Source organism: Neofelis nebulosa, chromosome 6 (genome assembly GCF_028018385.1).
Source record: "Neofelis nebulosa isolate mNeoNeb1 chromosome 6, mNeoNeb1.pri, whole genome shotgun sequence".
Lineage (NCBI taxonomy): Eukaryota > Metazoa > Chordata > Mammalia > Carnivora > Felidae > Neofelis > Neofelis nebulosa.
Window position 1 is genome coordinate 54,817,092 of NC_080787.1, and position 13,703 is coordinate 54,830,794.

General features: G+C 37.6%; 1 protein-coding gene across 3 annotated transcripts in view; it reads left to right on the plus strand.

Annotated features, from left to right (window-relative positions):
- Window positions 1-13,703, plus strand: part of LRRC1 (leucine rich repeat containing 1) — a 133,480-nt gene that overhangs the window by 36,814 nt on the left and 82,963 nt on the right. Inside the window, exon 1 of one of the 3 annotated variants that reach the window (XM_058734277.1) lies at window positions 445-594. The exons of the other annotated variants lie outside the window; for them this stretch is intronic. Within the exon in view, the coding sequence (XP_058590260.1) occupies window positions 544-594 (51 nt within the window). The 5' untranslated portion in view covers window positions 445-543. Of the gene's footprint in view, window positions 1-444; window positions 595-13,703 lie in introns of those variants that run through there. 3 annotated transcript variants of the gene reach the window in all.

Sequence of the window (13,703 nt, forward strand, 5' to 3'; positions counted from 1 at the left end):
TTTAGTATGTGTGAGAAATTTAAATCAGAGAGAGGACTTATCTTGAAGATGGAAAGCTGCTCTTACAGGAGCTATAAACACTTAGCAATGTAAGCGTATCAGGGGGAGAGACACTTTTATACTAAAATTACTTAATTTTAATCTTAAAATGTGATTTTAGAAAAGTCAAAATGTATGTTGTAGCTCATGTGTATTCAGAATATGTAGAAAATGCTTTGGGGCAAATCAAGCCCTTCCCCACTGCTAAATTCTGCAGTGATCCTTCTATTTCTAAATGCCGAATATCTGGTTAGGGCCAGCAGTGACTTTTTAGCCTATGCAAGGATCAGGTTGCACATTTAAATTGTTTGGAGTCATGTGAGACTTCAGTAAGTATGCATCTGATGCTTGGATTATTTGTTCTTTCAGTGTTTGCTAGAGTCTACTGCTTGATGATGCACTCCCGCCTCTTTTGGAAAAGTACCTTGGCAGTTCCTTGAAACCAGATCTCCAAAATAAATATAGTAACATCATGACTGTCACTGCAGGGCTACCGCTTAAGCCATGCAGCAGTTTGTTAGAGACGGGTTCGCGGCTGCAATACCCCAAAATGCCGTACGTACTAAGTGGTTAGCGAGGTCCTTCCTCCAACCCTTCAAGGTCTCCTGATAATGGTTTAAAACAGTTTGGTCATCTTCAGCATTACTGAGAATAAGAGACACAGTTCTTCTCTTTCCCCTTTACTTACAATTAGTACACACTAAAAGTGCCGTTAAATGTTGCCCTAGAAGTTTATGGGCCATTCTTGAATGATCGGACTCTGATAACTCAGATTAATTGTTTTAAGTGCTGTGGCAGTAACTGAATTCCCCCATTTGTTGCTTGCTATCCAAAAAGGTCAAACCTTGGCTAGGGAGGTATCCATTTATTGCTTCAGGAGACGAAAAAACATTAACTAATAGGCAGTCCAAGGTATCCTATTCTTCCAAAGACAGGGACGCATCAGTGTTGCCCATCTTTATTCTTAGCTGAGCCTGTTAGTTCAGAAGAACTGATTGTTGATCCACATGCTGGTGTATTTCCTGAGAAAATTCAGTAACAGTATTCCTAACATAATTTCTCTGAATAATCCATTCTTATGAATGGTGTTGTGTGCCTGATCATAAAACAGCTTAATTGACTTAAAAAAAATTTAACCTGTAGGGGCATAACATGACAGGAGGCATTTATTTTCTTTTCATAGCATTTTGTTCCTCGTTTATTATGATTTTCACTTGCTCCCTTGTAGTCCACATATTTTGTGTCAGCTCCTGGATGTTCCTTGAGAGTAAGAGCTACATCTTGTTTGAACATCTTTTTCTCCACTTCAAAACTCTGCATAAAATAGGCACATTGTGTGTGTGTATATGCATACATATATTATACATATATGTGTTAAGTACCATGTGTATGTACATATATGTGCATATGTATACATATATACATATATGTGTATATGCATGTATACATACATATACATATATGGGTATATATACACACACACAGTGGCTGTATATATGTATATATACACAGTACTTATTAATGCTGTTAGCTTGGATAAATTGTGTTGAATCCAAGAGACACTTTCCACTAAACGAAGTTTTATTCCATTTGAGCCATGTAATGTTTTCCTGAGTACAATATGTGAAAAATTTCACCTTGTTGAACATCCTGTGCCAAAATATAAGACCACTTTTAATAAACTCAAGTGAACATCTGTTTGACTTCTTTTGGAAGAATTTTTTTGATATGTAAACTGGTTGCAAGTTTTGCTTGAAGATACAGTTGAAGGAAAAACAACTCTTCCTTTAGATAAGTAGAATTTTTGGCTTTCTGTGGTGTAAAACATCAGCACCCAAAGGTTGATCCCAAATCATTTCAATTAAATTCTTTTTTTTCCCCATAAGATTTACCTTTTTAAAGTAGTTTTTTCCCTAAAATTCCTATTACATACAAGCAAAATAGAGATTATACTGTTTATGCAATTTTGATTCTTTTTTGATAACCCTAGAACATGTGTGTTTATATTTTTAGATATTCCTCAGAAACATGACTTTTACATTTTTTTTATTGAAGTATAATTAACATACAATATTATATTAGTTTCAGGTGTACAACATACTGATTTGACAATTCTGTGCATTACTCGGTGCTCACCATAGTAAGTGTGGTCACCAACTGTCACCATACATTATTACAGTATTATTGACTATATTCCCTATATGCTGTACTTTTCATCCCTGTGAATTATTTATTTTATAACTGGAAGTTTGTACCTCTTAATCCCCTTTATCTCTTTCACCCTGCCCCTTCCTGCCTCCCTTCTTCTGACAACTACCAGTTTCTTTTCTGAATTTAAGAGTCTGGTTTTTTGTTTGTTTTGTATTCTAGATTCTACATATAAGTGAAATCATCTGGTATTTGTCTTTGTTGACTTATTTCACTTAGCATAATACCCTCCAGGTATTGCACCTGACAATGTTGCATGTGCTTCTTGCACATGACAAGATCTCATTCTTTTTTTTGTGGCTGAGTAATATTCCTGTGTGTGTGTGTGTGTGTGTGTGTGTGTGTGTGTGTATGGGTGTATGTACAACATCTTATTTGTTCAACTACCGATAGACACTTAGGTTGGTTCCATGTCTTGGGTATTGTAAATGATGCTGCAGTAAACATAGGGGTGCAGATTTTTTTTCATATTAGTGTTTTTATTTGCTTTGGGTAAATACCCAGTAGTAAAATTACTGCATTATATGGTATTTATATTTTTAATCTTTTGAGGAACCTCCACACTGGTTTCCACAGTGGCTGCAAAAACACTGCACAAAGGTTCCTTTTTTTTCCATATCCTCACCAACTTGTTGTTTCATGTCTTTTTGATACTAGCCATTCTTACTGGTGTGGGATGATATCTCATTGTGGTTTTGATTTGCATTTCCCTGATGATTAGTGATGTTGAGCATCTTTTCATGTGACTGTTGGCCATATTGATATCTTCTTTGGAAAAATGTCCACTCAGGTCATCTGCCCATTTTTCAATCAGATTGTGTGTGTGTGTGTGTGTGTGTGTGTGTGTGTGTTTGTGTGTGTGTTTGTGTGTGTGTGTGTATGTATGTGTGTGTTGAATTGTATAAGTTCTTTCTGTATTTGGGATATCACCTCTTTATTGGATACATCTTTGTAAATATCTTCGCCCATTCAGTAGGTTGCCTTTTTGTTTTGTTGATGATTTCCTTTGCTGTGCAAAAGCTTTTGATTTTAGTGTAGTCCCAAAAGAGAAGCAAGATTTTTAATGGCCATATAATTATTCATTGCTTGAATTTACCATCCCATGTTAAATCCTTCCCCTGTGGTGTTTCAGGTTGATTTTTTTTTTTTCACTTTGTCATATTTGACCCTTCTCTGTGCTGAGCCAGTCCTGCTCAATCCAAGTCTTGTCAGTTCTCCATCTGTGCCATCAGCTCATGTCCTTGGCTTGTCCCCTCACTCAGGTTCTCAGTAAAGTAATGAATGCTGTCCTAATTTATGTTACTTTTAGTATATGTGCTGCTGCAGCAAGCACCGAATACATTTTAATTTTAATAAAAGTTTTTCTTCTCCTAATCATTTCAAATACCACTGCAAGCCTTATCTACTAATGATAGCACAGTAAGTAAAATTTTGATTTTCAAAGTGATTCACACCTGTTGTTGAGGGTGTAGGGTATACCCTTAGGGCATAAATATCTTTGTCAGGGTTCATTATTGGTGGTAGCTTGATAATGTATAAAAGCACCTCGAAAATGTGCAAATATATTAACAAATGATAGAGGATGAAATTATTAGCAGAGCCCAGAAGACAGAAAAATTGGAAAGAGAAATATTTTAAGCAAAGTAAATGTAAACATCTTTGTTATAAATGCTCAAGTATACATGCTAACACTCAGTGGGAAACTAATTTGCTTCTGTGAAATTTGTTTTACTCATGACCTTTTAGGGCCCTGTAATGGCAAGAGCCCACACCCTTTTCTTTGTTGCATAAAGAAAGAGTACCTGTGCTGCTGAATCACGAACCAATTAAAAAATTATATTTTAGAACAGGAGACTTTTTTCCTGTGATCTGTTTCATTTATTTGGACAAGAAATATGTTTCTTCCTGCTTCAGATTATAGAGGAAGTGGTTAGTTTTATTGAGGAGTTGAACCTTTATCTCCTTTCGTATTTCTTTTTTTTTCTTTTTGGATTTTCAGGTGTTTATTTTATTATTTTGCTTTACGATTTAAATACATGTTACAGGGGCGCCTGGGTGGCGCAGTCGGTTAAGCGTCCGACTTCGGCCAGGTCACGATCTCTCGGTCCGTGAGTTCGAGCCCCGCGTCAGGCTCCAGGCTGATGGCTCGGAGCCTGGAGCCTGTTTCCGATTCTGTGTCTCCCTCTCTCTCTGCCCCTCCCCCGTTCATGCTCTGTCTCTCTCTGTCCCCAAAAAAATAAATAAAAAACGTTGAAAAAAAATTAAAAAAAAATAAATACATGTTACATAATTTATTTTGTACATGTAAAATATTATATAAAATATTATATCATGATGTTTTTGGTTTTTAAAATTTTTTTTTAACATTTATTTATTTTTGAGAGACAGAGAGAGACAAAGAGAGACAGAGTGTGAACAGGGGAGGGCAGAGAGAGAGAGAGAGAGACACAGAATCTAAAACAGGCTCCAGTCTCTGAGCTGTCAGCAGAGAACCCAATGCCGGTCTCAGTCCTTTCATATTTCTTATCTCTTACCTGGCTCATGCAGCAGTGCATGGATAGCAGCTTTAAATTTTGTGAATCAGTGTTTCAAATTCTTATGTATTTGTGAGTCTCTTTTGAATTCCATTCTATGTTTATCTGAAAATGGTTTAAAAAAATTGAATTGCCAGTTGAATAGACAGTATTGTTAGCCTGTTTTGAAATTTACCAGGACTGTCCTGGTGCTTGGTGAAACCTTCCCCTGTGCCCCCAAAGTAGACTGAGCCTTTTTTCTTTATATGCCCTTTTGCTATATCATATTATATACTTGTTTCAGATTTCTGTCTACTGCTTTCCCTGTCTTTGTCAGCCTTCCCCTTGCCGAAGGCTTTATCTGGAGTTACCTCTCTCTGCCCATGATCCTCTAGAAGTTGACTCATTTTCTTATCTGTCTAGATTACTTTCCTTTTATGTCTACTCTTTTGGCCTGGATCTAAGGGGCAGCGACACCACTTATGTGCTCTTACTTGCTGGTTTCATTAGCGTGCTCTTCCATTTCCCTTTCAACTCATTAATCAAGATGAAATGCAGCATTGGCACAGTTTTACTCTGTTATCCCTTTTGTAGCCTAAACTTCCCCTTTCCCTGTTTTACGTAGCTAATTAGAATATAGTTTCACAAATGTTTTCCGTTTGCCAGTTAACCTGAGCGTTTTATTACTCTGTGAGCCTCCAACACGATCGTGCTTCAGAATTTTCCTTAAAGAATGTTATTAACTGGCAGCAGCATTAGTGAAGCAACAAAATGTGACTGAAACCTCAGTTTCCTCATCGGTTAACTGGAGATCGAAAGCTTTACCTTACTGGTTCCTATAAGGATTCAAGTAAATAAAGGTGCCTGGGTGTCCCTCGCTTAGACTGTTATCACCAAAAGGGATTCCTTCCTCATTGGTATCTGCCAGCCTCAGGAATGGTTTGATGTCTTGACTGAGGTATAACTCATATGCCATATAATTTACCCATTGAAAGTACACGATCCGATGGTTTTTAGTATATTCAGAGTTGTGCAGCCGTTACCACAATTAGTTTTAGAATGTTCTTCTCACCCCAAGGGAAACCCCATACCCATTAGCAGTCACTCACCATTTCCTTGGCAACCACTAATCTACTTTTTGTAATTTTATGCATTTTTAACCTCATGCTTATTGTATTGTGTGCTAATAGGATTTTCATTTTTCTTAAGGTACACTGAAAGTATTTTGAAGTGCAATCCTATAACTTTTAGAACTAGAAAGAGCCCTTTAATCGTTTGATACTTTTTTTTTTTTTCCCCACAAGGGAACACAGTGCTAGGGACCTTCCTGTTCTATACCTGTTTACCAAAAAAAAAAAAAAAAAGTCTTATTAACACTTATCAGAAGTTCTTATTTTTGAGTATTTGCTAAAACTCTTTCAAATTCAAATTCTAGATGTGACGTATGATTTTTTGAATTCTCTGCTTTAGACAACTTATTCTGTGAATACTTCTTGGACTTTTTCCTTTATCTGTAACTTTCTCATGTACAAAAATCCTATCTTAGCCAAAGTTGGTGCACTATATTGTTATATTTTCTGTTTAAATTTTCTTTAGGAACATCATTACTCTGTGATCAAGCATAGAATTTTCTAGGATAATCTATTCAGTGTTATATGTTTTTCTGTGGCATACCTGAGCGTTCTACATATTTTGTGGTAGACCACTTACTCTACCAGATTTCGCCCATCCCATGCCTCTTTTCAAGGTTTTTGCCACTCCTTCCATCTACAGGTACAGATTAATTCTCCAACCCCCTGGCAAAAACAACAGCATGCAGATTTTAAGGTCTAGGTCCCAAGAGTCCTTGCAGCATCTTTCTTTGCCCCTTTTGAATTCGACTTGGAGAGCTTTATGTAGGAAGCCACTTTGTCATCAGGGAGAGGACAGAGGCCGTATGCAGAACAGTGGGGCTCTAGCTGATAGAGTAATTGCCAGACCATCAGAGTCAGGCCACAGTGGATCCTGCAGCCTTTCTGACCCTCCGGCCGACTGTGGTTGCATGAGTGAGCTCAGATGACAGCAGCAGAGGAACTGCCCAGCCACCCCACAGAATGTGAGAAATTGAAAAAAAAATGTTTTGGAATTTGCAGTGGTTTGTTAGACAGCAAAAGTTAACTGGTACATATAGGTATCAGCATTGTGGCAACGTTGAGATGATTAAAGAATGTAACCCATGTAAAGTCCTTAACTTACTGCCAAGCACAGAGAATCCCTTAAGAGAGGTTGATTGCTCTATCATATTGGCTAACGCATTATCATTTCTAATGTCATTTTGATCACTATCATCATTTTATTTCTCCTCTCCTCTGGATATAATGTCATTGCTTTTAATGAACATTAACTATGAGAAGTTAAAAGAATTTGATGCCCTTGGTGTTAGTTGTCTAGTATCTTCCTTCCTGATTAATAAGTAGTTTACAACTTTAAAAACTATTCTTATTGTAGGGGTGTCTGGGTGGCGTAGTTGGTTAAGCATTTGACACTTGATTTCAGCTCAGGTCATGATCTCACGATTTGTGAGGTTGACCCTGTGTGGGGCTCTGTGCTGACAGTATGAAGCCTGCTTGAGATTCTCTCTTCCCCTCTGTCTCTCTGCCCCTCTCCTTGTGTGCTCATGCACGTGCCCTCTGTCTCTTTCCTCTTAAATAAGTAAAACTATTCTTTTTGTAAAATAAAAAAGATATATAGCCAAGTGCATAAGGTGTAAATGTACAGCTTATAACAAATTATAGAATGAACATTTGTATCTGCCACTCAGGTTGAGACATTTAGCATTGCTTAGACTCCAGAAGCCTGTTGGATGCCCTTTCTGATCACAATCTTCTCCCTTACACCTATAGGTGGCCACTAGCCTGATTTCATAAGAATCTCTTCTTAGCTTTTCTTTATAGATGTTACCACCTCTGTGTGCATCTCTAAACAAAATAGTGTAATTTTTTTGATTTTTCATCTTCATGTAAGTGGAATAATATAGTATGCATTCTTTTGTGTCTAGCTTCATTTGCTGAATATTATTTCTAAGATTCTTTCCTGTAATGACTTAACAGTTACCTTTCACTTTCATTGCTATGTAGAATTTCATTATAAGAATATACTTCTGTTAGATCTACTGTTGATGGGTATTTGAGTTATTTATAGTTTTGGGCAATTACAAATAATTCTGTCAAACACATTCTTTTATGTATTCTGGAATAATATGAGAATTTTTTGAAAATAGATATAGAAATAGAATTTCTGAGTAATAAAGTTACAGTCACTTTTTATAAATCTCATAGAAAAGAACATTGCCAGATGATGCCAGATAGACAGTTGACCCTTGAACAACATGGGGGTTGTGGGTGCTACCTCTTACCCTCACCGACAGTCAGAAATCTGCATACAACTTTGACTCTCCCAAAACTCCACTACTAATAGCCTCCTGTTGGCCGGGGGGCTTACTGATAACATAAACAGCCGGTTAACATGTATTTGGTATGTTGTATGTATTATATACTATATTCTTAGAATAAAGTAAACTAGAGAAAATTGTTATTAAGAAAATCATAAGGAAGAGAAAGTACATTTATAATGGTGTACTGTGTTTATTGGGAAAAAATGCAGTTCAAACCTTGTGTTGTTGTTCAAGGGTCAACTATGTCCTGTATCATAACCTTTACCATATCTTCACCATATCTTTATCAAGAGGATTGGCCAAAAAGACATTTCAGATCAAAGGGGACAGGAGTAGGGATGTGATGAGAGTTACGTGGGCATGAAAAGGGGCCACCGTTTAGTTGAAGGGTTAGAGTGAACCTGGGAGGGAAATCTTTGAATCAATTTGGTGTCATTATAGCTGGAGTCAAACAGTTTTTCGGGAGTTTAATGACTTTTTTTTTAAGTTTCTGTATTTATTTTGAGAGAGACAGAGATAGTACCAGTGGGGAAGGGGCAGAGAGAGAGCAAGAGAGAGAATTCCAAGCAGGCTCAGCACTGTCAGCTCAGAGCCTGATGTGGGGCTTGAACTCATGAACCATGAGATCATGACCTGAGCTGAAACCAAAAGTCAGGACGCTTAACCCACTGAGCCACCCAGGTACCCCCCCTGGAGTTTAATAACATTCTTTATGTTGTTGTCCTCCAGGTGACTCTGTAACAATGTTTTATGTTTACCCTGGGGAGGAGAAGTTTAGGCAGTGGGGGAACAATTGACTGATCCTTGGCCATATACTAATTAAAAAGGACATAGCTGTTTTAGGACTAAGATTTCCCATATCCCTTTCTAAGAGGAAGGGAGGTACCAACACTCTGCCAAAAGAGAAGGAAAAAGAATCTTGTCAAAATGGGGAATGGGGAATGGGAAAAGGAAACATGCTGTTCAGCCAAATTAGAGACTCTGCATCTACTGAAAACAAGGGTGGCTATAAGAAGGCTGTGGTGTGGCATAACAAGCCAAGGCAGTTTGGGTTCCTTTGCGTGTAATTGTACACAGTGTCCTCCAAAGTGGGCCAGTGTGCTGTAATCAGACATGGTATATAGTTGAAGAATGGTGTCTGTGTGTTGTGTCACATGATCGCTCTGTGCTGCAGCACCCTGCCAAGACAGCGACATGAATTGTTCTGCATGTGCCCTGGCTAATGTCAAGAGAAGGCAGAAGGGCTTATAGCTTGGTGGGTTTTTTCCCCAGACTATCTGAGGAAGTAGAAAACTTGAGGATTTAATAAAATCTTAGTGGCATGGTGTTGGTCTTATAAGAAAATAGTTAATTTAAAACATTTGGATGCCAAATTAAGATCCCATCTGGGTAATGAGGGGAGGATTTAGGAAATACTGTTTTCATTTTGGGATCCTGTCAGATGGGGTTGTTTTTACGTCTGGTTTGTACATCCCAAGTTGAATAAAGTGGTGTTTGTGACAGGCTCTCTTTGAGGATGCTTTTAATATGCAGAACAAAACTTAAATTTGTCTGCTGTTATGATTTACACTAGATGTGGGGACTTGTAGGCTGTTGTTTCCACAGATGTAAAATGAACTTATTATTCACTTGCAGATCTGAGTACCTTAGTGACTTGATTTCTTGTATTATTTCTGAATGGTTCCTGAATGTATGGAATTGGTGATGGTTTTGTGCTCTTGCGGTTCTATCTTTCCTGGAGAATAAAGTGAGCTTTTCATGCTTGAGTAAACACATTGATGCATTATGAAACTGTCAGACTCTTTGAACAATTGGCATAAGCTCAATTATTCAAATATGTGACTCTTTTGAATGGCTTTTGTGTCAGCTAATGCTTTCGTACAACCAGTATAAAGAAATTTCAATACCTTTCCTTTAAGAAATTAAATCTCAACTGTATGATTAAAGAAGTCCACAGGATTAGTTCTTTCATTGAGCACTTTCATTATCAGGTACAGCTAATTGGTAGTAGTGTCCATTTGCTGAGATTCATAGTTTATTTTATTTAAAAATATCTTGCATTTTTTGTTAAATAATTTAAAGTTGTGCATTTTCCTTATCACCTAAAATAACTTTTTTTCTTGTGCTTCCTTCCTGTCAGCATGCACACGTGCTTTTTTACAGTGTACCTGCAATTTTTTCTTTTAAAATTATATCTGCATTGTAAATCTTTTTCAAGTTATATGGTCTTTTTAGTAATTATTTAGGTCTCTTACTCAATATTGAATTATTTAATAACATGCTGATCATTTCCCTTATTTTACATATATGTTTTCCAGTTTTTCCTTTTCACTGATAATAATGCAAAGACATACTGTGCCTTGTAGCTCGTTTTTCTTATTTTCAGTTACTGTGTGTTACAAGGACAGATGCTCCAAAGTATCGTTATTATGTCAGTGGACTTGAAAACTTATGTTCTATGTATTGCCCAATTGCTTTCCAAATGACAGTGCCTTCTTTTTGATTACAGAAGTATATAGTCCCTGAAGCTTATTAAATAGTAGCATTCTTCAAAATTATCACTTGGAGAAGCCTGTAATCTTAATAGAGACTTTTTCCTTTGTAAATGTAATTTATATTTTTAGCAAAGCACTATATGCAAATAGTTTTTTTTTTTTAAATCCAGTGAGCTTCATTCATAATGTGACAGTGAAGAACAGTAGCCCCTTGCACCTCCTGTCCCCACCCCAGTTTCTGACTCTTGAGAAACCCCAGCTCCTGGCTCTTCCACTGATGTATGCCCCAACACTGCTAAGCTTGCTTTTAATTTGATTTTTTTTTTCACTTTGTAGTTACCTTTTGATTTCTTTCTATGGAAGGTGTGGCTTTAGTACTTACTGTTTCTTCTCTATCCTCTCAATATTGACATAACATAAATTTTGCTTTTATCAATATGTGGATATTAAAACATTATGACCAACTATTGTTCATAACTGAGTCTTAAATTTATATTATGAATATATAAGAATACTTTGTATTTTTTGTTTTTTTGCTTACTTTGTTTTCTATGTTTCTAACTTATCGACAAACAAATCTTGATCTTTTCAAACACATCAGATAATCCCAGAGATGTGCATTTGCCCCCCCCCCCCCGCCCCCAAATCTTTCTTCTGTGACCCTCCCTGTTGTCTGCAGTGTGGACCAGTCGCTCTCAGGGCCAGCTGCTCAGCTGACATCTTAGAAGTCTCTTCACTCTTCATTTCTGGGAATTTCTTTTGTTTCTCTCTTTTTTGTTGATTCTCTGATTTCTGGATCTCCGATCCTCCTCCTTTGAGATTTATGCTCACATTTAATGGGTTCCTGAGGTGCAAGGAAGAGGCATTTTTTTTTGAGACCATGCATGTATAAAAATGTCTTTATTTTGTCATCATACTTGATGTAATTTTAGGCTGGGAATAATGTTTTCTTGGAATTTTGAAGGCATTGCTCCATGACCTTCTTACTTTCAAGGCTGCTGTGGAGTCCATCCCCTTTCTGATTCCCAATTCTTTGTTAGACCCCCAACCCCCACCTCCTGGTCTCTGGAAGCTTTTGGAATCTTCTTGTTTCTGGCATTCTGAAGTTTTATATTTCCTGGTATTCTTCCATGTCTCTGGCATTCATTTTATTGGCCATATGGTGGACTTATCCTAACCGGAAGATGCAGTCCCCTGTATTTTCCTTTGGAATACCTGTTAGTTGGATGTCATACCTTGTAGACCAGTCCTTGAATTTCCCTGTCCCATTTCTCTGTCTCATAGTCTTTTTATTCTACTTTCTGAGGGATCTTGTTAACTTTATTTTTCATTTCTTTTATTAATGTTACATATTTTTTAATTTCTAAAAACATATCTTCTTCGAAGCTTGCTTTTTATGGTATCATGTTGCTTCATTTTCTCTTATTTTTCTGAGGGTATTAATTATATTTTTTGGTTGACATGGGTACTCTCTTGCATTAGGGGCTTTCCTCAAGTGTCCAGAAAACCTTGGTTTTGTTGAAATGACAGATCTGGGGTTGCATGACAGATCTGGGGTTGTTGGGGGTGCTTGTGTGGCTCATTTGGTTGAGTGTCAGATTTTTTAAAAAATATTTATTTATTTATTTATTTATTTATTATTAGAGAGAGAGAGAGAGAGAGAGCGTGCATGAGCAGGGTAGGGGCAGAGAGAGAGGGAGACAAAGAATCCGAAGCACTATCCAGGTTCTGGGCTGTCAGTCAACACAGAGCCTGATGCAGGGCTCGAACTCACGTACCATGAGATCATGACTTGATCTAAAGTCAGATGCTCAACCACTGAGCCACCCAGGCGCCCCAAGCGTCAGACTCTTGATTTCGGCTCAGGTCATGAGCCCAGGGTCATGGGATAGAGCCCTGCATCAGGCTCCACACTGAATATGGAGCCTACTTAAGATTATCTCTCTTTTTCTCTGCCCCCTCCCCTGTTTGTGCTCTCTATGTCTCAAAACAAACAAACCAAAAAACAACAACAAAAAACTAAAACGAACACCCCCCCCCCACACACACACAGACATGAAAGAAAGGAAGGAATAAAAGAATAAAGAAAGAAAAGAAAGAAGGAAAGAAAGAAAGGTTGATTGATTCAGACACTTGCGGGGTGGGGGGGGCGGGGAGGGAAGATAGTTGGAAGCTCTTTGTGCATGGGTGGGCTTGTAATCTGGGGATTCTCTGTACTGTACTGTAATTCGTGTCTGTAGGGTCTGTTCTCCTGCCTGGGAGCCTGGCTTCGGGAAGGGGGTGGAATCTCACAGGGCTTTGACTCAGTCCTTCTGTTTTTAGTAGAGTGCCTCACCCTGCCCTCAGCTGTGCTTAGAGTCAACTCTTTTAGAGGGAAATTTCCGGTCTCCTGCCTGGCTATGCAGGGTAGAGAAGAGGATGTGGGGACCTAACTGTTCTTTATATAAACTTTCAACCAGTTCTCCTTCCTTCAGAGGTCACCTGGACCTAATTTCCTATTGACTCCTTACTCCACAGGGTTGGATTTCAGCGTTGTTTGGATTCTTTTGTTAGTTCCCATTGGTTCATCTGTTTTCTGACTTTAAGGATTTTGTGGCATGTCTAGTTTGCTTCTTGTCCTTTCTCATTTTTAATTGTCTTCATGCATTTATTTCATATTTTTATATTTATATCCATTTTGTATAAATTGTTTTAGTGTCATTTTAGTACAGTTTTAAAGGGTGTGGGGCAGGGGGCGGGGGGAGGCGTGTCCTCAGTATGCCCTAGTTAATGGAAGTATGCATACTTTGCTTTCGATTGGTCAAAAAACAATTTGTTCCCTTTGCACATTTGTGGGATATTTATATACTTTCTGATGCACAGTAATTTCTATTAAAAATGTCTTTTAAAATATTTTATTCTAATTTTTACATAAATTTACTTAACACAGATTGAATATCATTTTCTATAAGTAGAAAGTGTGACCACCCACTGGATAGTTTAAAGGAGTAATTACCATTCTCAGTGAGCTACTTA